Raw genomic sequence first — 26,090 nt, forward strand, 5'->3', positions numbered from 1 at the left:
TCAGCCCGGGGCAAGAAAGTTTGTGAGACTCTATCTCCAATTAGCCACCAAACATCCAGAAGTAGAGCTGTGGCTTAAGAGCTAGAGCACTAGCCGTGAGCAAAAGTAGCTTGGAGACAACACTCAGACACTGAATTCAAACTATTTGTAAGGAGAAAAAGATTGCCATACCAATGCAATTTTTTCCATCTGTAGTTAATTCAAAGCCTGCGTTGCAAATACACTGGAAGCTTCCATCAGTATTCACACATCGGCCATTTTTACAAAGAACACCATTCTGGATGCATTCATCAATATCTGGGAAGAAAAATGATGACCAAATATTAATCATTTGTAATATTTGTAGATAGGAGTATTAAGATAATAAATGTCATTTGCAATGCCCAGTTGAATTTTACATGCAATATTCAAGATCACGGTATTTTTTTGGCAAAGTTTCCATCCCTCAGCATCTTTTTCTTCTTGGAAAGGTAGGCATAAGCACTTTTACAGCTCATATATTGGCCGAAGAGGGAAAGGGAAAAAAAGGAAATAGAGTATGCTAAGGGCTTAAGAGAGAAAACAAAAATTACTGGTACAGCTGTTTCTGACATAGTGGATGAAAACCTTAAAAAAAGTCAATATAAGATGTTGGGTAAGTGTAAAGTAACTGCAGAATTTCTGGATTAGATGTAATATGATGAATGAATGCTGCTGGGAAAAGTTGATTCAAGCACCTACCCTTGGGGGAATAGGAAATTAAAAAGAAAAGTCATCTGGTAAAAGAATTTTGAGATGAGTCAGCGGTGAGGTGCTTTGCACCATGATGGTGGTGGGTGTAGCAATGAAACTGAGAAAAGATTGTGTCTGGGGTTAAAAGAAAACAGCAGTTGAAAATAACCATGAATCTTAAACTCAGTGAATGAGAAAGGGATTGGTGGTATTAGCTGGAGAAAGGGAGTGGTGATATAGAAGAGGATGATACACTGAAGTTTTCTGCAATCAAATACTATATTGCCCGAGGCATATATGGAGACAGGGTTTATGTTAAAAGTTAACACCACTGTGGGTACTGCCAAGTAAATCTGTAACAACACAACAGCACTCCTATCATTCTGTGTTTTAGTTTACCAAGTTTACTTTTGACCTCAATAATCTAAATCATGACATTTCATGGAGCCTTTCCTATGTGAAGGAAAACTGCCTTACTATGCCAGAGTTGTTACCATTTCCACTGCCTCACCATGGAACATTTAGCTATGCCTTACCAATGCATGCCTGCTTGGTGGGGGTCCTCTGGAATCCAGCATGACATTTACAGTAATATGATCCAGGTGTGTTAACACAATCCCCATTAGTGCAGGGATTTGATGTGCATTCATCAACATCTGTGAGCAGCAAAAGAAACCATTACATATTTCACTCCATCTGTAGAAATGTTTGTTTAAACTACCTTTAGCCCTCCCAAATTTGAGAGAAGGTCAGTCAGTGGTAATCGTCTAAATAGCGGAATATTTATAAAGCAATAAAAATTCCTTACTTCAAATATATTCAGAAGTCAGTCTGAAGATTTACAAAAGATACTGCCTCTTAGAAAGTACAGCAAGTTTGCTTTCATCAAGAAATAATGATTTTTCAGTTGAAATAATTCCCATTGGTTATGAAAACACAGGCCCCAAAAGAACAACATTCATGCCAACAGGCTGATAATGTTGCTTAACATAAGATTCTAGGCAAAGGATTATCCTATCTAAGGCTTTGTATAATACCAGAAAACAAAGAAAACGTTTTTTTTGACAATATATAGTTATGTTACTTATTGTCACTGCTATTTGCTTTAAAGAAGGTGATGATGGATTACAGAATTTCTTTGTTGCTACTTCTTGTAAATTCACTCCCAAGCACAATTCTTTATCTATGATGTTTTATTTTGTAGCAAACAACACATGGGGCCATAAAATGAACAGTGACTAAAATAAAGTCAATTGCTTTCATTCACTTCAGATTTGTTTAGAGTCTAAAATTGGCACAGATTTCTTTTTCTTACACATACAGTGAAGTATTATGCAAATATTAGGTCTGATCTGAAATGTGACAAAGCTACCATTTTGCACTTCAAGGTCTTCTAAGTCGTGACTTACTGCAAATTCACTTCAGAATTCAGAGAATTCCTAAATCATAGCATAGACTGAAAAATCAGAGCTGGAAGAACCCAGAAAAATCACCTATGACAATTTAAGTTTAATGTAGTTTTTCTTGGCAATGGTTGAAAAGTATTATTTTTTAATGCAGGCAAGTTAAAATGCTGGCTATCTTCTAAAGGCAGAGTTATTTATCATCACATGTACACATAGCAGCTGTCAACAATACAGTTTAAATAAACTAGAGAATACAACAATACAATTCACAAGTTCACTATTTTAATAAATAGACTGCTCTTTACACAGTGTGAACAAAAATACTGCACTTTGTCAAAGGCACCAACCTCATTATATAAATACTTAAGCTGAATGCAATAAAGCCTTCTCCAGTAAAGGAAAAAAGTAAATCTCAACCCCTCAACCTCAAAGGCTAATAAAAACAGCAATGAATGGATTAAATGTTTTTTGTAATTCATCCAAACGCCTTTTCATCCCTTTACAACTCACTTACATTTAAACTTTTGGTTGATAACATCAATTCTACTGAGCCAAAGGAATGAAGCAAAAGGAGAAAAAGAAGAGAGTTTAGAGTGTTAGCAGGCATATGTAATATAATTAGTGACCATTCTCTTCATGAAAGTGAAATTTTGATAGCCAATGAAATTCTGTGTGCACATCACTGAAATCCAACAATGGCAAATGTGTCATTTATGTATCTCAACATTGACCCCTGTTTAAGTGAAAAGGCACCCAACCCACTTCCCTTTAGGAAAACTCTCTGGGAAAACATAATGTCTCTTCTTGGGATCTTTTCTTTCTCCCTTGAAATCACTCCCAAAGAGTCTTGTTGCTATGATGGCTCTTTCTGCTTTTGCCAATTTGGCTGTTATCCCAATCTGTGCCCTTAGATCCTTCCGAATCACATCTCAGTGATCACATCCACACACTTACTTATTTTCTCAGTCAAAAGAAACAAATCACCAAAATCTACTATTGACTTTGCATTTCCATATGACTTTAAATCATTTATTTCTGTTTCATTTACTTTGCACACTGAGGATAGAACCCAGGTCCTCCTGCATGTTGGGCAAGGGCTTTGGTACTAAACTATATCCTCAGACCAAATCCTACATATTAACTTCAGAATTACAAATGACCACAGCAACTTCATGCCTCCTTTTCACTTTGAGACTCCTATTCCAAGCACCTCCTAATGATCACACAGTTTTGCTTTGTTCACAGGAGTGGAAACATTCAATCACTCCACTCGGTGAATTCTGGTGTCTATTATTTTCTTTGAGGACTGTGATTTTTTTCATATATTTTTATTGTAATTAATAGAAGGATTAAATTATATTCATCAGATAGAAGGTGCATTACTTCACATACATTGATACACTTTCTCATGTCTTGGTCCCCATTGCCCTCCCCTCACTCCCGCCCCTCATCTTGTTTTCCCTCCTTCCCTATCCAATTTCAAATAACCAAATACAAATATATCCAATATATCAGATAACAAGGTAATATACTATAATAATATGAGATAACCAAGGGACAGCAAGAGAGACGAGAGATAACATAGTACATTAAGGACAACAATCACTCATTATATGGCTTTGGTTTCTATATTCTGGAGGTCCTTTCATTTAGCGTCATACTATATGGCCTTATGTATCTAGGTTTTGCTCTACTGCAAATCTCTGCTAAGAGAGCCCAAGTTTTCTACTGATTATGACAAATGAGGGAAACCACTGAGCCTATGTTCCTTTGAGTCTGGCTTACTTCACTTAATATGATTTTTTTCTTTTTTTTAAAATTTTTTATTGTAATTAATAAAAGGGTTACATGATAGTTGCCAGATAGAAGGTGCATTAATTCACATACATTGATACCCTTTCACATGTCTTGGTACCCATTACCCTCCCCCCTACCCTCCCCACCCGTCTTGGTTTTCCCCCCTTCCCTATCAAATTTCAAATAATCAAATACAAATAAATTCAATATATCAGATAACAAAGTGAGATACTGTAACAATATGAGATACCCAAGGGACAGCAAAGGAGATGAGATAACATAGTACATTAAGGACAACAATCATTCGTTATATGGCTTTTGTTTCAATATCCTGGAGGTCCTTTCAATTAGCTTCATACTATATGGCCTTATGTATCAAGATTTTGCTCTATTGCAGATCTCTGCTAGGAGAGCCCAAGGTTTCTACTGATTATGACAAATGAGGGAAACCATTGAGCCTAAGTTCCTTTGAGTCTGGCTTACTTCACTTAATATGATTTTTTCTAAGTCTTTCCATATCCTTACAAATGGGGCGATGTCATTCTTTCTGACAGCAGCATAGAATTCCATTGTGTATAAATACCACATCTTGTTGATCCACTCATCAACTGAGGGGCATCTGGGTTGGTTGCATATCTTTGCTATGATAAACAGTGCTGCAATGAACATCATTGTGCTAGTGGATTTAGTATAGGACTGTGATTTTTTTTTTAAGAAAAGTGACAGTACTTTAAATTCCTAAAAGTAAAGGAACTGTGAACAATGTTGATTATTAAAGTGGTTTTAAGAACGATTGAAATCCCAAAACTACAGGAGTGGAAAGAATATTTTCCTTTGAAAGACACTTGATCGAATTAGTAAAATAAATCAGGTGTTGATTTGCACAGGCTCTAGGATTACCTGTAGCCCAAGGGAAAAGAAACTGTGTCTTACTATTACAAATACAATAATATGAATTGGATTAAAACCATTCTTAATTGTGCTTTGATTTATATAGACACTAGTAGAGTCATAAAATTTAATTATAGAGTAGAATTTTCAAGAAAATGAATTTCAAGTAAGTATAATTATTTTCAAGCCTTAGGAGTAATCTTTACAAGAATAAGGATTTTGTCTTTGATTCATTAACACTGCTACTGCTTTCAAGTTAAGCTGGTTTAACACATACCTACCAAAAGTTTATAAATAGCAATTGTGGCTCATTAGTCCTCCAGACATTGGCACTGTTTAAATGGTTACCAATTTTAACCTGGGCTTCCGTAATGTAAAACACCTTCAGCTTCTTCTGACATGCTAGTTTTTTCTTCATAAACTCAAAGTGCTTTAAAGCTATCACTAGAAATAGAATATCAAAAACATCTTTTCCAATACTGTGCTCCAACACTAAGCTCTTGTGGTATGAATTACAATAGTTATAAACAGAGCCTGGTGGAATTTCAACTTTGTAGGACTGAGAGCCACCTACCATACAACACTGTATTAACAGTGCTAAGATAAATGCAGAAGTCTGAGATTTATATTCACTGATCAATTTATCAACTTTAGACACACAATTCCAGCATCATCTAGGGTAGAGTATGTGACATGTGGGGTTTTTTATTTCTTTTTAAAAATTCATTTCTTTTCTTTTCTTTTTTATTGTCTCGGTAATGTATAGAGGGGTTACAGTTACATTCACCAGATAATAGGTGCATTACTTCTCACACACTGATACCCCTTCTCATGTTTTTGTTCCAATTTCCCTCCTCTCACCCACTTCCAATCGTCTCGAAAAAATTTTAAATACGCCTTTTTCTCTGTATCAGCTCATTCTTTTTTTTTCTTTTTGCCAGTCTTGGGGCATGAACTCAGGGCCTGAGCACTGTCTTTGGGCTTTTCTCAAGTCTAGTGTTGTACCACTTGAGCCACAGCACCACTTCCAGCTTTTTCTGTGCATATGGTACCAAGGAATCGAACCTGGGTCTTCCTGCATGCTAAGCAAGCACTCTACCATTAGGCCCAACACCCAGCCCCTCATGTGGGTTTTGCTAAAAGATAGAACCTATAATTAGAAGAAGTGAAGAATTTGCCAAGCCACATTTGCCTATTTATAACATCATTCGTGAACCATTGATAATTATATTTGATATAGGCAGACAACCCTGGACAGCTGACAAGAAGCACAGGAGAAACATTTTTGTTTGTCCCGTCATATACCAAAATGATCCTACAAGTTTTCTCTGGCCTTCAGGCTAGAGGATCCTCACCCTGGCAAGGGCTCCCTGTGTAGAATTAACTCATCTCTTTTATACTAAAGTAGTATTATCTATGCATCACTTTTAGGAGAACTGGGAAAAGTGTCATTCCAACTGTTTGCTGTTGAGCTTAACTCCCTAGAAGAATCTTGGCTGAATCAGGCTGGATCTCAGCAGAATTAGAGATAGTCCATTCTGATCCTTAAATACAGTTTGTATTTATTTCTCTTGTACAAGGGGTTCCCAAGTGACAACAAGCTGCACCTGGATACAAATGAAATGATGGTGGTTTGCTAATGAAAAATATTATACTTCAAATAAAGGAAGAGGTGACAGGGGTCAAAAAGGAATTTACTCATTATCTGACTTATGTAACTGGAACCACTCTGTCCATCACAATACTAAAAAAAAAAAAAAAACCAAAGGAAAGAAAATACTACAATCCAGAACCACATCTACTTATTTGTGAGTAAGATTTGAATAACAGTGAGATAAGGATAACAAGTGTTAACAGTAAAAATTCAATATAATTTCAGTTTGACAAATATTAATTTTGTGCACATTTGCAAGAGGAGGTACTTTAGAATTATGTATCCATCACCATATTTTCTGGTAGGAAAATTCTTGTTAAGTCATACAGTAATAATAAACATATAAGATTTTTGTGATGATTCAAAAATAATACTACCATTTCTGGTGATCTATAAGTTAGACAAGCATCCATGGTAGCAGCTAAGTAAAAATGTTATATTTGCTTAGAGATTACACAACTTTAGGGTGTCTACATTTATGACCTGTGGGGTACCCTGTAGGGGTTTGTGTAAAAACTTGTGCAACTACATAAAGAGTTCTTGAACTTGGTCTTACTCACTCAGATTGATAAGCCTGTATATGGTTTAGAATTTTTTTTGCAACCATCATGTTTAATTGTTCCCTTTCTTTTATAATCATAGTGCACTTAGAACTTTTCAGTTTAACTTGGCAAAATTATGATACTGACTCTGTACCTGGCTTCTTACTAATGTTTTTGATGGAACACCTGAGCTCCAAATTTGGGTATTTAGGGTTGTGCTATAGATAAGCTCATTTGGTAATGCTGTGAATAAACAAAATAATCTCAAAGTGACTCAATTACTGTTATTCTAAAACCATTCTTAAAAGGTCATCAAACTCCCAATTAAATACAAAATCTAGAATCAATCTTTGTACTGTATTTGATTTTTCTGCATTTCACATTTCTCATGCCTTTTCTCTTGAAAATGCCTCCATATTTAGTTTTAGTGGTTACTCTCCTATTTCTCATATAGCTGCACAAAATTTTCTTCATAGGTCTTAAATGGTTTTGTTCTGTTCTATGGGCTTCCAACAGAAGCACTACTGATATTATTCCACTCTTCCAGTTGTTTAGCCATCATCATGATATTCTTTTTTGTTGTTGTCGTTGATTATGGGGCTTGAACTTGGCCTGAGCACTTTCCCTGAGCTCTTCAGCTCAAGGATACCACCCTACTCTTCCCATTTTCTAGAGGTTAACTGAAGATAAGAGTCGCAGATCCTTTTGTGCCCGGGCTGGCTTTGAACTTTGATCCTCAGATCTCAGCGAACTGACTAGCTAGGACTATAGGCCTATTGTGCGAGGCCACAATATTCATTCTTAGAGTTCTGTATGTCACTGATTTCCAAGGCTGTAACTTGAGAAGACTGCACTTAAGGGTTAAATCTATATTATCAGATTTCTCAGACACCCAACAGGCAATGTGTCCAAAGCCAGTTTTCAGCTAATCTCTCCCAACTGGCACTTTGTTCCACGTGATACTGACAATACTATTTACCTAGTTTGCTAAGCCATGAGCCTGAGCAATTACTGGAGTCTTTTATCCACTAATTCTTCACAATCAACTTTTTTTCAGATCCTTCTGATCAGCATGCCTGTATCAGCATATCTGTAGAACCATTTTGTCATTCTGTGTTCTCGCATTTGTGCTATCACTGTTGTCAGAATTTGTTGTCTGAGCTTATCATAAAAGTTGTTCTCTGGCTTGTGCATTTCCATTTTGTTCAATGCTAAAGTCTTTACATTGAAAATATATATATAAATCTGTTCTAGCTAAGATTTGACTGTCCTTCCTGAAATACACAAACACTTGACAGTATGTATGAAGAAACTTGGTCATGTTGTCAAAAAACACAGACCCCTGAGATTTAGAAGCAATATAATAGATTCCACGGCTACTTCAGTTACAGGTAGATGCAAGAGGAGGTAAAATGAAGTAAGCTTCTAGAGTAGAGGAGACAGACTGATTCAAGTCACCTCATATTTAAAGCATCAAGGCAAGGAGGAAGAGTTACAGTAAATGAGAACTTGGAAACACAGAAGATTTGTCTTCAAGTGTCCAACAAAACATAGAAATCCATGCATGTGGGAAGTTAACTGAAGAAAAAAGGGGAATTATTAAAAAATGTCAGAGGTAAGAGCTCCTGGCTACCACTTGGGGACAGAAATTGTGCCTCTTGCATAGAGCCAGCTAAGAACCACTGGGGGTCTGGAGAGACAAGGTACACTAGGAAATCATTCCTCATTACTAGGAAGTCATAAACATGGGACTACACAGTGCCCTACTCCCTCTTAGTACATCTTATAAGTAAGAGCAAAAAAACCCTACAATCAACTTGCCACATCCTAGAATATTGACAGGAAAATAAAGATATCTGATATGCAGAACAGTAAAATTCACAATAGTCTCCAATCAATAGCCATCGAAAGAAATAAGAGGAGCTAAGCCAAACAAGGAAAAACCATCTCAGAACTAGAAAATAATAATAATAATAATAATAATAATAATAATATTTTTTGCCAATCCTGGGCTTAAACTCAGGGCATGAGATCAGTTCTTGAGCTTTCTCAAGGCTAGAACTCTACCACTTGAGCCCATCGCACCATTTCTGGCTTTTTTTCTATGTAAGTGGTTCTGAGGAATTGAACCTGCATTTTCATGCATGCTAGGCAAGCACTGTACCATTAGGCCAAACTCCTGGCCTAAAAATAATTATTATAAACGTATTTTAGGCCGGATGTGTGGCCTAGTGGTAGAGTGCTTGCCTAGCATGCACGAAGCATTGGGTTAAATTTCTTGGTACCACATACATAGAAAAAAGACAGAAGTGTTGTGGCTCAAGTGGCAGAGTACTAGCCTTGAGAAAGCTCAAGGTCAGTGCTCAGGTCTTGAGTTCAAGCCCCAGGACTGTTAAAAAAATGTATCTTAGCTGAGTGCCTGCGGCTTATGCCTGAAATCCTAACTACAAAAGGTTGAGATGTAGAATTAGATTAAATATAGAATTAGATTTAGAATTTAGCCAGAATGAACAAAAATGTCAGAAGTACTCTATCTCCAAAATAACCAGCAAAGGCAAAGCCTGAGCCATGGCTCCAGTGGTAGAATGCCAGCTGGACAAGCAAGCTGAATGGGAGGCTCTGGGTTAAACCCCTAACAAAACAAATCACAAAAAATTTTAAAGGATTAAGGAACCACTTACCTATACAATCCCCATTTGTATCCTGCTTATAACCCATGTTGCATTCACATCGGTAGCTAGAAACAGTAGGTATGCATCGTCCATTCAGACAAAGATTCGAATGATGCTTACAGATATCTATTGTCTGGTTGAGAATTGCTAAGGGAAATTAAAACACAAGTAGTATTAACCATTGCAAGATACATTAATTTTCTTCTTCAAGTTGACTTTCAAAAAGTTACTTAATGGTAAGTCAATCAGTTTCTATCAGAAGCCCACATTACTTCACAGTTCATAATTTTAAATGTTGAGAATCTAAAACTATTCTTGGGACACATGGCTGCAAGTTGCTTTTCAGTTACACATCTGGAAACCTATTCCATAATGTCTTTTTAAAATTTCAGGAATGCCCTACATAACATTGAGTGCTTTCCATTTCTTTTTTGTAGCTAGCTGAATAGTTTGCTATAGTAAATAGGCAACATGCCAAAAGGAATAAGCATAGCACTGCAGGACATCATTAAATATTATTAACAAGAGCAGTGCATTTCAAGAGTGAACCTGAATGTCAAGCAAGAAAATGCCAACTCTGGTTTGCAGCTGAGAGTTTTTGATTTCCTAAGCAATTTAACAAATACAAGGCGAGGAAGGAAAGATGTATGCATTCCAATGTTTGGTTAGGCACAGAGCAGAATTTACTTTATCTCAGTTAAAAATAATCCAAGAGATATATGAAAGGGGCAGCTGAAACAGACCAAATAAAATCCAACTGGAACCCTATTATACTTTTCACTGGTGTCAACTGGATAATTACCAGGCTCTCGTTTGTATTTTTCAGAGAGCCTCAGCCACATAGTCTATTTTTGAATTTGGTAGAAAGTTTACAAAATAGAGAAAAAAAAATCTTTCCCTTCCACATGTTTCTCACGTTAGTTCATTTCAGACAAGGAAGACACACACACACATCTTCATAAAAACAAATACTTGTCGCACACCACAGTATCATTTGAGACAGAAAACTAAGGAATAAAGAAGGAACAGGAATGCTCACTTAGTCCCGTGATGATGGGCCCTTGTCCTCCAGCGCCCACACCAGCTCCCCCAACGCCAGGAGAGAAGCCATTGCCTCCGGGGATCGGGAGGAATCCAGTCCCTCCTGGCCCATAGCCATTGCCATTGGGGATGAAGCCATTGCCACCAGTGCCTCCAGGTCTGGAAACAGCACTCCCTGGAAGCCCGCCCATTGGAAGTCCCTCCATGCACATTCTGCGAAGCTCCTCTGGAAGAAAGGAAGGTTTGCTCAAATCCCAATTCATTTCTCTACCCCTAGTAAATGCTGCGGCCTAGTTCACCTGATGTACGCAATACAAATAAACTAGTTAGTATCTTGGTAAATACTTTCAATAATTGCAGTAGTAGGAAGGATAGGTATTTCAAAAACATTGAAAACTTCTAGACCTTTTTATTTTAACTGAGTGGCATAAATATTCATTTAGATGTGCATTTTAATTTTATTACCCTAAGTCTAACTCATAAAAGTCCAGACATATGTAATAATGCAAGAAATGTACTTCCATAGGTGAGAACACTTTAGGTAATTCATTCTATATGCTTGCTTTTGCTTGAATTCTCATCAGTATTAACATCTACACACTTTTTTTCTGTCTCTTCTGTTTGAAGGGCTACATTTTAATGTGATTTCATAATATTTTTTAATGTGTGTTTTAATAGTAGACAATATCCAAAGTAAGCTAAAAAATCCATCTTTTATTTGTGTAAATTCTAAAGATAGGTGACAAGAAACAAGAATATAGAATTGTTTAATTTCCATAACTTACAAAATTAGGATATTTTATTGAGAAAAATAAAAGTCACCAATTGTATATCATAACTAGAACCAGAAGATTACCAATTTTCCTTTTCAATTCCTTTTTCACTAATCAATCTTGGTTTATCAGCTCAATGATTTTGAAAGAAAGAAAAATGTGTCTTTTTTATCCATAATAATAATATATAGAGATGTGTACCATGTGTATGCACACGCGGGTGGCACACGCGTGTGTGTGTGTGTGTGTGTGTGTGTGTGTGTGTGTGTATGTGTGTGTGTGTGTGTCCTGGGGCTTGAACTCAGGGCCTGGGCACTTGCCCCTGAGCTTTTGTGCTCAAGGCTAGTGCACTACCACTTGAGCCATAGCTCCACTTTCTGTCTCTTTGATACTGGAGATAAGAGTCATGGACTTTTCTTCCTGGGCTGGTTTTGAACCACAATCCTCAGACCTCAGTCTCCTGAGTACTTAGGATTATAGGTGTGAGACAGTGGTGCCAGGAAAAGTACATGTCTTTATATTTTATAACTGAATTATGATTTTATAAATCAAAATGAAAACAGTAAATAATATATTTTATATGATAAACACTCATATTTCGCTGTTGATATTATGTATAACAAGACAAATTACTGCTAATTCATGCCAAGGTAATTTCTCAATATGGATTCATTGTAATGTAGTAAAGGTAATGTAATTCAAGTTAATGTAGCAAAGATTAGAAAGATTAATTTCAAAGTCATGAGAAGGAACTTTTCTCAACCATTTGGGCATCATAAACCGTGGATATTCACTCAAAGATATTAAAGCTCAATTGGATGGCAGAAATTGGAGATTTTGGTTCAAGGCAACCCTGGGGAGGAAAGTTTGAAATTCCATCTCACTCAATGACTGGATGTGGTGTTAGGTGACTGTTATCCCAGCAATGGAGGAAGTACCATGGCTGGGCACAATGGTGTGTGGCTGTAATCCTCAGCACTATGGAGAAACCCATGTACACGGTCATAGCTCAAGTTGGCCTGAGCATAAGGTGAAATGATGCCAAGGAAAAAAGGGGTCTGGAAGCACGGTTCAAGTGGCAGAGCACCTGCCCTGCAAATCCAAGTTCAAAGACAAGTACTATCAAATAGATATAGATAGATAGATGATAGGTAGATGGATGATAGATAGACAGATAGTACAAGGGTTAAACTGAATGATATTGGCTTGTGCTTATAATTTTAGCTAGATGGGAAGCTCAGAGTGGGAGGTTTGCATTTCAAGTCCAGCCCAGGTAAAAAAGTTCACAAGACACATTCTCAGTCCTAAGCTGGGCACAATGATGTACATCTATTACTCTAAGTAATGTGAGAGGCTGAGACTAGGAGAACTATGGTTACATGCCAGTCTAAGCAGAAAAGTCCAAGACTTTTGTTTCTGTGGAAGAAAGCTAAAAAACAGTGGCATATGCCTGTAATTTCAGACATGTGGAAGCCTAAGCTAAGTAGACGGGGACTGAAGTGTGCATCTAAGGGGAGTGAAACTCTATCCTAAAAAGAATCAGAGGTAACTAGGCCTGGTGGTATGGATCAGTAGTATCACACCAGGCTAGCAAGTGTGAGGCCCCAAGTTCAAACTCTTGCACTCTTAGAGGGAAAAGAGACATATGAAAACACCAGATTAAAGAAGAGAATTGAAGTTTTGAAGTCTTATCCAGGTGTCCGTGGTTCACACTTGTAATCCCAGCTACACAGAAGGCTTAGATCTAGACGATGATAATTTGAGGACAGCCAAGGCAGAAAAATCCATGAGATTCCATCTCTAAATCAATGAGTAATATTGCAGGCTTGATTCCATAGAATGCCATGTATTCAAGCAAGGCTCTGAGCTCAAATGTCAGTGCTTAAATTATTTTTTGAAAATAAATTGAACCATGCCACATTAGTTTTCAGAATAAATTTATCTGATGATATTAAATTGGGGATTATCAAAACTGATAAAACTAAATGTCTCAAGTTATAAAGATACTAACAGAATGAAACCTGACTTCAAGGAGAAGAGAAAAATCACCTCATTGTTACTCATTTTCTTAGCACTCTATCCTGAGACCAGTAGTGGCCTGCCACTCACCAGAACCTCTGACAGGACACGCCTCAGGAATGGTCCCCGCGCCCCAACAGCGGCCAGGTTCACAGCAACACTGTGTTTTTGTCATTCTGCCTGGAAGCTCTTGCGCACAGCGACCGTTCACCAAGCCGGAGAAACATGTGCCCGTTCTCTGATCTGAACATATAAACATAAAACAAAGGTATGGCAGAATTACCTCAGGTTCTTACAGTGTAATTTCACACATTTCAAGAGTAGAGGTATATTGTTAGCTTATTCAATATCACTGTTTTTTACTTGTAGTCATTTATAGTTATAGTTCTCCTTCTTAGAACTGCTTTATTGTATTCCACAGAGTCCAATGGGCTTTGTTTTTATATTCATTTCTTCTAGCAATTTTCCATTTGCCTGATGACTCAGTGACCAATCCAAAGTTCAGTCTACATGTTTAATTTCTCTTGCTGTTGATTTTTACTGTGATCTGAAAAATACCAAGTTATTTTAATTTTCTTGTGTTTAAGACTTGACATATGTGCTAAAACTTGGAGACGTTTTTCTAGACTGTTAATAATTATTATATGTTCACTAGCTATTTGATGGGATATTCTGTAGATGTCTATTAAGTCCCCTGGATCCATTTAGTGGTAGTATTATTAGTAGACCATTTCAGCTGCATGACCTATAGGTTGGTGAATGAGGTATTGATGTAACCAACTATAATTAGGGGTCTAGCACTTCATGAAGTTCTGTGTCCTGACATACATTGTGTGCTTGTACAATTGCCATAACCTCTTTATGGGTTATTTCTTGTACAATTGCCATAACCTCTTTAGGGGTTATTTCAATATGAAGGGGTTTTACGGGTTTTGTCAATGTGAAAGGGCCTTCTTTGTTTCTTATGAGAAATTTTGAGTTGAAGTCTGCTTTGTAAGACATGTGTAGACTCCTGCTTGCTTTCAGATTCTGCTTGTTTCCAATGTCTTCTTTCATGATTTTAGCCTGTTTGTCATCACCAGTGAGGAGATACGTTTCTTGGAGGAAACAGTTAAGTATTGTGTTTAAAATTCAATCTGCAAGTCTATGCCTTATACTTGATACCATTAGCATGTAGTTATATAAACTAGCTCCCATATTAGAAGAAAATTATAACAATCAGAACTAAAATTAATGAAATAAATAATAAAGAACAAGAGAAGAGACCAATGAAATACAGAATTGATTGTTTGAATGGATAAATAAGACTGATATACACCTTAACCCAAACTAACAGAAGAAATAGAAGAACCTATTAATGAAATTAGAGATGAACAAGGCAACTTTACAAGAAGTACCAATAATATACAGAGGGTCATTAAGTGAGAAGGGAGAATAAGGAAAGTAATTATGTATAGAAATGTCACAATGAGATACCCCTTTCACAATATTTTATAAAAATCCATTAAAAAGATAGAAAGTACTGCGTATAAAACATGTCATCATATGGAAGAATACTTGGAAAAAAGGGGCATCATATAGAAATAAAAGTTCTTGAGGAGCTCTATCCTTTGAAACAAGGAATTGTGAAGGAAGAAGAAAGATGAAAGAAGAAAGAAGAAAGAAGAAGAAGAAGAACCACCACCACCACCACCACCACCACCACCACCACCACCACCATAAAAATTACCATTCTAAGAAGTGGAGCTGAGGCTCAAGGGATAGGGAAGTAGCCTTCAGTTGAAGAGCTCAGGTAGGAAGCCCAGGCTCAGAGTTCAAGTCCCACAACTGACAAAAAAAATCACTTGATGTATATTTAACTTTATATATAATCAGTAAGGAAAAGTAATCTATTCCTTTCATCATCTCCTACCACCCTTGCAAGTACTGATTTAAAGTTTCTGATTTAGAGCCTTTCTCAAGAGGAAGGAGTTCATCCCTCACATTAACATATACATCATCTTGAAACAAAATGATGGTACACCCATCAGTGTGTTTAAATGCCTTAATTGAATCTAAACGTGATTTAAGAGAATTAACAGTTAATTGGACAATGTGATGAAGCCTTGGTAAAGGTTGGGGATTGTATCCTGAAATAACAACTCCTGCTGAATGAGCTTTGCTCATCATAAAATGGAGGATTCAGTCTGGAATTCCAGAGGTCAGTGCAGGTCAGCCACAAGTGACAATAAGCTCTGGATAAATGGTAGCATTGTCTGTACTGACACTAGACTTGCATTGCCTCTCCTCTCTCATGTTCTGGCTCCAGTCTGAGTCCCCTTGATTAGTTCTACAGATACTTGCTCTTTTTAACACATGTTTGTGCAAGCTTCATGTCCACATTAGTCAAGAATAACTGAATTAGGAGAACAGAAAGAAATAACCCCTGTGGGGTTCTTTTATAATAGTTCAGTGTTTCTTTCTCACTGTCCCAATCTATTTCTAGGACACTTTCTTTCTCTATCAAAACATAAATCCCTAAACCATCAGTTATCTTGTATGTAACTGTGAAGTTAAAATTAACTCACTATTCACTATAAAGTGTTATGCTCTCTCCCTCTCCTGTTTTCCCCGCCTTCTCTTTCCTGCTTTTAGCTAAGTATCTGTTAGACATTTTGGGTTCTCCTTCAAATGTGTGATTGCAGATACACATGTGCACATGTAATCAACACCTCGCATCACATTCATAATGATTAGCCAACTATGCGAATCCTTCTGTATCCTGGTCTTGATTAAAACAGTATAACCATCACATACTAGCATCATAGAATGAGCTTCCTCATTTTTATATACCTGGCACTACACCTGGACCCACTGATTTTCATTTTTCTGTCCTGCTTATAAATCTTGACAGGCACTAAATACCATCCAGGGCAGGTGTAAAGCAGTGACCAACCTTGACTCTTGAAATCAAATATTAGCTTAAGGCTTTAAAAAGTTCTTTGAAAAGTTGGTTAACAGCTGGATATTGGTGTTCACGCCTGTGAAGGCTGAGATATGAAGATCACAGCTGAGACAGGAAATGCTGTCTTATCTCCAATTAAGCACTAAGAAGTAGGAGCTGTGGCTCTAGTGGTAGAATTCTAGCCTTGAGACATACTAAATCCACTAGCACAACAATGTTCATTGCAGCACTATTTACCATAGCAAAGATATGGAACCAACTCCTCATTTGTCATAATCAGTAGAAACATTAGGCTCTCCTACCAAAGATTTATGATAGAACAAAACCTAGATACATAAGGCCATATAGAATGACTCTAAATGAAAGGACCTCTAGGATACAGAAACAAAACCATATAATGAATGATTGTTGTCCTTAATGTACTCTGTTATCTCTCATCTCTTTTGCTGTCCCTTGATTATCTCATATTGTTACAGTATTTCACCTGGTTATCTGATATATTGTATATATGCGTATTTGATTATTTGAATTCGGATCGGGAAGGGAGGAAAAAAAGATGAGGGGCAGGGGTGAGGGGAGGGAAATGGGGACCAAGACATGAGAAAGGGTATCAATGTATGTGAAGTAATATACCTTCTATCTGGTGAATATAATGTGACCCTTCTATTAATTGCAATGAAAAACATATGAAAAAAATTCTGAAAGGGTATCAATGTATGTTAATGAATGCACCGTCTATCTGGCAAATATTATGTAACCCTTTTACTAATTACAATAAAAGAAAAGAAAAAAAAGAATCAATTCAAATTTACAAAAAAAAAATTCTAGCCTTGAGCAAAAAGCTCACAGTGCCTAAGCCCTGAGTTCAAGCTCCAGTATCAGCACATTTTTTTAAGTTGATTAACAGACTAGCTAAAGTTAATTCAAGAATCTTGTCTTTTTATTTGCCAATGAAATGGAAAGTCTGTCCTGTTTTACAAGCTCTCCTGCCATATGAAACTCCTTTTTGCACACAGAAGAAGGATTGAGTTTATTGATTTTTGTAATGTGGTATAGTTCAAGATATTGATGTTAACTAGAACAGGAATTAGTGATGTCCAACATATACTACATTCAAAACAAATTTTGAGTTCAGCCAACTCATTATCCTCAGTATGTACAACGTGGAATTACAAAATAAATAGAAAGAGAATATCCATGACACAGAATTCATCCTAAGAAAATACATTTTGAAAATCAAGAAGATCTCTTGCACATTAAAATGTTAGATTTATTTTTTTCTCACATATGGAACACTTATTTATTTATTCAATTGCTTTGTGATTTCTGAGACTCATTCTCCTCTTTGGGGCAGGGCTTCCCTGTGTTCCTAGGGATGGAAATCAACACAGGAGTGGATAAGACTCCTCGTTAGCTCAGGAATCAGCTTTTGGATCTAAATCCAGCGCTTTCCTTCTGAGTATACAGGCCCATAAGTAACCTAGAGCCAGATCTCAGTCCAGCAAGATGCCCAACGACACTATCGCATGTATTAACCAACAGGAAGTTATCGAATCCAGCTACACATATTTTCTCATTAGTTGATTTTCCTATTCAATCAGGAAAGATTTGTTGAGCATGAGTTCTGACTAAGCAAGATATTGCTTAAGGTCACAATGCAGAAGTTCCCCTTCTGGCTAAGGAAGAAAGCACAAGTATATAGGCAGGACCACCAGTACTGGAATGGAAATGGAAAATATTGTGGGTAGAATGATTGATTCTGCCTCCCAAAAACTGGTAGTAGGAAGGCATAATTACAAAGAAAAGTAATAACTAATTGAGACAGGAAGAATGAATCAGGTTTTAGTCATCACAAATGGAGGAACAGAAGATGCTACGGGCAGAGGGAACTTAAGGGCAAAGGTATGGAGTGGCCAAGTGTAGCAGGAGATGAGGGTGAGGTCCCAGGTGGTGGGATGAGTGCACCAGGTAGGACCTGGTTCCAATGTACTTGAACGCTTCAAGGGAAGTCTAAAGATTTCAAATAAATACACATACCAAGGAGATACAGAAGGTGATTATAATTTAATGGTAAATCAAAGATTTTCTTCTGAAGAAAGATGTTGGTCTACTGTGGCCTTCTACTACTAATTATAACAATAATTTGGAATATTTCACTGAACCTATAATAAAAGACACTGAAATAGAGATGAGCAGCTTGCCTAAATCCCCACTACTCAGAAATAATGGAGATGGCCCATGTTTTATTTATGGTATAAAGTCTGTAAGCGATGGCTCTTGCTTTTGGTACTGTTCCCTCTGTCCCTTCCTTTATTCTCTTACTGTTCTTTCATTATTATTTATGAAGACAGTGTGGTATTCTGGAGGCAGGATCTGCATTGCAAATTTTTAGATGACCATAGCTAGCCAGTCCTATGATTATATTTCATCAAATGACCTCGGGCCACATTTTATTGATGTCTTGAGATCTCATACTTACCTTGTGATTCTGTAATTCCATTCTATAGGCCAATCATTTTTCTGATTTTTGTATGACATGAATTGTCCAAAAAGGAATCGTGAGCATTTCTCCCTCTCTTTTTTGTTGTTTGTCCACATGAAATTTATTAGGTTTAATGCTCATAAAGATAAATTAGTCCAAACAGGATGGTTCATGCCTGTAATCCCAGCTGCTTGGAAGTTGGAGACTGACAGGATCACCAACCCAAGCAAAAAGTTACAGAAACCTAATCTCAACCAATAAGCTAGGAGTAATTAATGCACGCCTTGTCATGCCAGTAGCTTTGCATGCACTGTGTTGGCCTTGTCAAAAACATGAGGCTCTATTTGAAAAAATAAATCAAGCAAAAAGGACTGGAAGTATAGCTCAAGTGAGGGAGAACCTGTCTAATAAGAGCAAGTTTAAATCCCAGTACCACCAGTCTCCCCCTAAAAGAAAAGAAACGTAAAGGTCACAGAACCAAGGGCATGGGTTATATTAACAGAAGTCTAGAGCCCCTTATGCCATCCCTGCAAGGCACCGTTTCATCTTTCCAAACAAAGGAGTCCATGCAAGAAAGGCTATTTGGTTTTAATTTGAACAGGCTTCAAACACAAAATTAGAGGGTCAATTCCTTTTTTATAATAACTATTTTTTTCCTGAATAAACAAAGATGTTGATTATCCTCATGATTCTTAGCAACAACTATAACAAAAAATAAATAAACAAAACACTTTAATTGTTACATTCTGTCTCCCAAAGCAGATTTTTTAAAATCTCTCTCCTGTTTAGGTAACCCAACATGTTACCCAACATGTCCCGAGAAAGGCTGTCTTTGTCAAGATGATTCTGACAATACAAAACAAACCCAGATGGCATCTAAAAATGAAGTCTGCAGAGTACCTGGTCTGTCAATCCCTCCACAGTGTACCACACATTTATTTTAAAACACTTGCAGCCTTTTCCCCAACGGATTTCTAATTGGTGCCATTTTCATACCTACCTGGGCTGTTCTGTCATGATAAAGAAGCAGTGTATTTTCCCTTCAAAATACAAGACGTACCTATGCACCGAGAGCCATCTGCTGAGGTTACATATCCACGTGGACAAACACAGAAATAGCTTCCCACGGTGTTGGAGCATTCACCAGTTTCACATATCGCAGGAATGGCGCTACATTCATCGATGTCTAATCAAGGGCAGAAGGAAAAGATAATTGAGAAAGGCCTTCATTAAATAAAGCACTCATGGTTGATTAAGTCAGATCATGTAACCCTGAAGATTCTCTTGTTTCAGGCACTAAAAAACTTCTCCCACATCTCTATGGGAACTGGGTGGAGAGTCACCTCCCATGGTTGTAAAACAAGGCCAACCAAAGCAAAACTCTGTATCCTTTCTCCCCCCAAATGCAATTTAAATTGGAAATAAGAGGTCAATGTTTTACATTCCGCTTTACATCAAGTAGGGGATTATCCTGTTAGAGGCATCAAGAAAATACATGCATGACTACCCTTTAAAATATGAAAGAGCACACTTGAAACTTTGTAGCTATAATTTTCATATATATATATATGAAACTCTGGAGAGTGGCGACTAGCTCCACACTCTCCACCCACACTTGACTTTTGGAAGTAGTTTGTATTTGAATTTGAATTTGTGTATATTCTGGGAATCATCCGCATTTGAAAACACAGAAACATGGTAAAGGGAAAACTTGGGAAGACTTGGGAAGAAGGGTCCTGTTTTCCTGTTGTGTCTCCCTACACTGATCTATCAGTCAACTTCCCTAATGCTGGGAATTGTCTGTTTCCTTTCCCATTAATGAAAGGTCTGCTTTCTCTTAAATTTCCCCTAAAGCATAAAACCTGACCATTCATACAAGCTTTCACATACTTCTTTTCTAATCCAGTTACCAGAGAGAAAGAAAGCCAAACAAGCTGCAATCTTGTACACTGGGAGCTAATTGCTAATAAGACTAAAAGGAAATGAGCCATTGAGAGGAAAATACAGCCTGTGAGGGGGGATTATTGGCAGTCTTTGTAAAGAAATAGCAACAATAAAGACCCAGAAATACAGGGAACAATTATAAATCCCACAAATAGATAATTACTTAAAAGTCAAAGGAAATGAGAGCTTTTTTTAACTCTCCTTTTTAAAAACAACCTTTTTCTCTTTAGTTGTACATTTTTTAGAATGTGACAAATTAAAATATAGGAATAATAACATAATTATTATAAATAAAAACATAAACTTAAACTACTATCCTGCTGTTAGTTTACTTTTTTCATGAGTTATCACAGACATGAAACTAGAATAGATGTACTGTAATCAACAAATAAGCAGATCAGTGAAGAGGACACAAAGAAAATATTACTAATAGATCACAGAAGTGCAGGTCTAAAACTTGTTTCCTTATTCTCTTTATATCTAATATTATACCAGCAATCCAGGAGTTTGTAGCCTAGGACTGATCCAAATTCTTAAAAATTAGGAAAGTTCAAGTTCTTCACGTAAGCATTACCATCCATTCCCAGACATTTTCTTTCTCTAAATACTTTTTTTATTTTTTAATATATTTTTTATTGTAATTAATAGAAGGGTTACATGGTATTTGCCAGATAAATGGTGCCTTATTTCCCACACACTGATACCCTTTTACATGTCGTGGTCCCCATTTCCTTTCCCCTCTCCCCCACCCCTCATCTTGTTTTCCCCCGTTATTTTTTCTAAATACTTTTTTAACCATAGAATGTATAGAAAATTGATTGCTGTCTGATACGTTCTTTTTTAGGGAAGAATTATCTGGGATGTAAAGGGATACAGGGAATGATATTAATCTTCAAGTTTTTTTGGTAAATATTTTATTTTATATAAATCTTTATGTATTAAGAACTGGAAATTTTAAAAGTTAACTTCAAAGTAACTGTATATAAAAGACTTTCAGGAAAGTATTAAAAGGCTTGTGTGTAAAAAATGTCAGTGTTTTCAATTGTGAGCTAACAATCCTCATCTCAATTAAAAAGATAAATACTTTTTAAAAACAGACCAAAATACCTTTCATTTCAATGTCATTATGACCAGTATATCTGCTTAAATTTAGTACTAACATGTATGTTTAGACACTCTTTATATTTTATGTCTTTTCTATATTATTGCCCAAGGCCATATGTCCAAATCAGGTTTAGATGGATCGTATTCATAAATGTAACGGATGGATTATCTCGGATAGGAGTGTGATAAATTTATGCATGGGAAAAAGTGATTTTTAACAACTGAACTGATTTTTTTAAATGTTCTGTAAACCCAGTATGCTTTACTCACCTCCCCTTGAAGCTGTCTGAAATTTTAATGATTTGGATGTTTGGTCTACAAGTGCCCCCCAAAATGACAAGGTAGAAATTTAATAGCTGTCATATCTGAAGTTCAGAAGCAACTTGGATTTGAGCATTCGTTTAAGCCAATGTTGTTTCTGCAATAAACTCAGGTATGCCCTGCTCATCTTTAAACTGGTTTCCCTGATAAGGCCAAAACGGCTACAGCAAATTGGGCTGGACATAGAAGAGTTACTGTCTTGCCCGTGACTGTCTCCCAAGACGAAAAGCAGATCTTCAGCTTTCTTCAGCACATTTTTTCATACTCGAATCTTAGCTTGATTAAGTCATGTGTCATTTCTTAGTGATTCCTGTGCCAGGATAATGTGCCAGCATTCTGTCACATGAGCCACAGATCCACTTCTGGTTTTGCTGGTTAACTAGAGATAGGAGTCTCACAGACTTCCCTCTCAGGTCTGCCAGACCTCAGCTTCCTGCACAGATAGGATTACAGGTGTGAGCCACAGGCATCTGGCTTTGTAATGGCGCTCATAGTTCTTATTTATTAGTATTTGTATTCGTAGGTGTCTCAATTCATACACATTCATTTTTAGTACATTCACCTCATTTATAACCTTTTCCACTAAGTGTATACCTTATCCACACATGAGAACAACCTTCAAGCTAAGAACATGGACTTTCTTAACAAATAAAATTAAGTATTTTGCAAGTTTTAAAACACTGTAGATGGTGTGATTATTCTTAGGTAATTTGCATATGGTAAAATCTTAACATCTTCTGCAATCTCTGTTTTCTTTCCTCTCTACCCTCTGCAATTCCCCCGATGTACTGTAAAACCTAAATTATCAACAACATGGAAACCAGCAAATTTCAAAATTAAATTTAAAGATCACCATCTGGACTAGGCAAAGTTGGAGTAATCTGATATTTCCTGTTGTTTTTCTCATTAAAACATCAGTACAGCATGGTAGTTATAAAACCATACAGGTTGTTCAATGTACTTTGGCATAGTACAGTAGGGAAAATTAAGAAGTTTTGATCCTTTTAATACACAAATGATCGATGCACTAACTTATTCTTTATTGTCTTAACAAATGGCACCAAATGAACATAAAATCTCTTATATTTAATCATAGAATAACTACATAAATAAGTATTAAGTTCTATGATCTCCTTTCTTACTGTGATAAAAATAAGTTCAGTGATAATGCTCACTCAAAACACTAGCTCAAATTTGTAGAGCTGTATTTCTTTTATTTTTTAGTGATTTTTAAAAGTTCTTTTGGCAGGCTGTATTTATTTTCTTTCTTTATTTTTTTGGTTGGGTCATGGGGCTTGAACTCGACCTGGGTGCTGTCTCTGAGCTCTTCAGCTCAAGGTTACTGCCCTACGCCTGGGCTTGGGCACTGTCCCTGAGCACTTATGCTCAAGGCAATCACCCTACCCTTAAGCCAAGGCCCATTTTCCATTTTCTAGAGGTTAATTGGAGGTAAGAGTCTCAGGTCCTTTTGTGACCAGGCAGGCTTTGAACCTTGATCCTCAGATCTCAGCCTCCTGAGCAGTTAGGATTACAGGTGTGAGCCACCATGCTCAGCTGAATTTTCTTAAAACATGGTAAAAATTTAAAATGTGGATGCAGATATAATAAATTATACCAGCAATTCTGTGTGCATATCTTAAATAGGTGTATAAATGTGGATGAATATGTACAGAGGTATTATTCCTATGGCTTGGCTTATAAAGAAGGAGGTACTAGATTTATATAAATAGGAGGCATGTTCTAGAATTCTTTTTGAGGAGCATTCAAAGTGGCTAACTGTGTAGCTTTCCAATTCTGTGAAAGGGCCATTAGGACCAGATTGTTACTTGGCTAATAAAGACACTTTGATAGTACACAACTAGATGTGGCCTTAGGATATAGGACTGAATTGCTGTCTATGCACCAGAAGTTATCTGTGCAATTCTCCCAGACAGGCACTAAAACACATCAGGAACCTTCACTAATCCAAAAGATCTTCATGTTTGGAATCTTTTTGTTCTTAAACTACTCAGAGCATGTGTTTCATTATTCATGAAAAAGTGAAATCACAAAACACACTTGAAGTCAGAAATAGTTTCACATAGTGTCCAATAGTTTCACATTAAGAAAATATACAATGTTAAATATTTAAAACAGACAGGGTAAAAACAAAAACAGAACCTTCTTCCATGATCATTTGCACATTCCCTCTTGACCAATTCCTTCTGGCCTCCCCATCTCTTTCAATAGAGAATGCCCCTCAAATCCAACAACACTTAAGTTCTAATCTCTCATCCAATGAAAATTGCTGTTTTCCACTTAGCTGTCTGCTCATCTCAGGGATGACCAAATTAGTAATGGCAATTTATAGCATAGAAAAGAAGACTAGAAAGAGCAGTGGTACAGGGAAGAGTAATAATTGGAGACTGCAATCTTAGCAAAACAATCCTTCCATCTGGAATTTCATGGCAAAGTTAATGGTGATTCCAAGTTCCAGTTTGGCAGTTGAGTAATAGTAATAATGTTACTACTAATAGAAGTTAAAAATATCAATACTAGTAATACTAATAATAAACTTTACAATGACATTTCCTAAGCCCCACTCATTTAAGGATCTGTCTCCATATTGTTGCTAAATTTTTGAATCTACAATAGTTTTTACTTAATATATAATTATATACACTTATTTTTAAAGCTTTTTAAACTTTTTTCTTAAAAATACTATTTTCAGGACATCAATAAATACAGGGTTTGCATATGCTAGTGAATTTTTTGCCTTATGTAATCATTAAAGGAATGTTTATTTATGGGTCACTTGACCTCTTCTAGCCGATACTAAGAAAATGTCTCTAGATTTAGAGTGAAATGAAACTTCTTGAAACATAACATGAGAAAGGTAAAAATTTGTATGTAGTGGGAACATTATAGCCCTTACCTATTTTGTTTTTAGAAATGCTTTACTAGAACACAGCGTCACTTATTCATGTATCATCTATGGTTTATTGTGTACTACAGGAACAGAATTATAGTACATTTAAAATAAAGACTGTACCCATTTCACCAAAACATGTGAAAGGGTATCAATGTACGTGAATTAATGCACCTTCTATCTGGCAAATATCATGTAACCCTTTTACTAATTACAATAAAAAAAAACGCAAAAAAATAAATAAAATAAAATAAAATAAAGACTGTAAAATGCCTAAAATGTTTACTTTCTGAATGAAATCTAGAGCTCTACCCTTAGAGTATGCCACAATAGCCTTGAAAGTTTGCCCCAATTTAAAGAACTGGGACTGGAATTTGCAATTTAGAGCTGACTAATTGCCTTCAGGAATTAAACCACAGTGATTTACAAGTCATCCCCTTTCTTTCATTCTTCCTTCCCATCTCTCTTTCCTTTTTCAGTAAAAAGAAACTGTATGCACATAAATATGTATATCAACCTCTCTTGGTTTTATGTGTATGTGTAGTATGCCTGTGTATGTGTGTGTCCTGGCCATCTGCTTTTGTTCAATATCTTGAGGAACAACAACAACAAAAAACAACAAATGCATAAATCCAGTCTGACATACTGGCTGTTGTTGTTGTTGTTATTGTTGGTGTTATTATTATTAGGACAGTCCTGGGGCTTGAACTCAGGGCCTGAGCACTAGGCTTCTTTTGCTCAGATCAAGGCTAGCACTCTGCCAACTGAGCTACAGTGCCACTTTTGGCTTTTTCTGTTTATGTAGGACTGAGGAATTAAATCCAGGGATTCATGCATGCTAGGCAAACACTCTGCCACTAAACCACATTCCCAGCCCTTTG

The 26,090-nt window shown here is 36.6% G+C and overlaps 1 protein-coding gene across 2 annotated transcripts in view; it reads right to left on the bottom strand.

Moving 5' to 3' along the window:
- Positions 1–26,090, bottom strand: part of Fbn2 (fibrillin 2) — a 199,313-nt gene that overhangs the window by 94,713 nt on the left and 78,510 nt on the right. The window contains exons 8-13 of one of the 2 annotated variants that reach the window (XM_090340121.1): positions 19,993–20,118; positions 13,597–13,749; positions 10,713–10,940; positions 9,683–9,820; positions 1,248–1,367; positions 172–297 (exon numbers count right to left, since the gene is read on the bottom strand). In XM_090340121.1, the coding sequence (XP_090196247.1) occupies positions 172–297; positions 1,248–1,367; positions 9,683–9,820; positions 10,713–10,940; positions 13,597–13,749; positions 19,993–20,118 (891 nt within the window). The remainder of the gene's footprint in view (positions 1–171; positions 298–1,247; positions 1,368–9,682; positions 9,821–10,712; positions 10,941–13,596; positions 13,750–19,992; positions 20,119–26,090) is intronic. The other variant, XM_090340122.1, reaches the window with a different exon arrangement.

The sequence above is a fragment of the Megascapheus bottae genome, chromosome 10 (assembly GCF_031878675.1).
Source record: "Megascapheus bottae isolate mThoBot1 chromosome 10, mThoBot2.hap1, whole genome shotgun sequence".
NCBI lineage: Eukaryota > Metazoa > Chordata > Mammalia > Rodentia > Geomyidae > Megascapheus > Megascapheus bottae.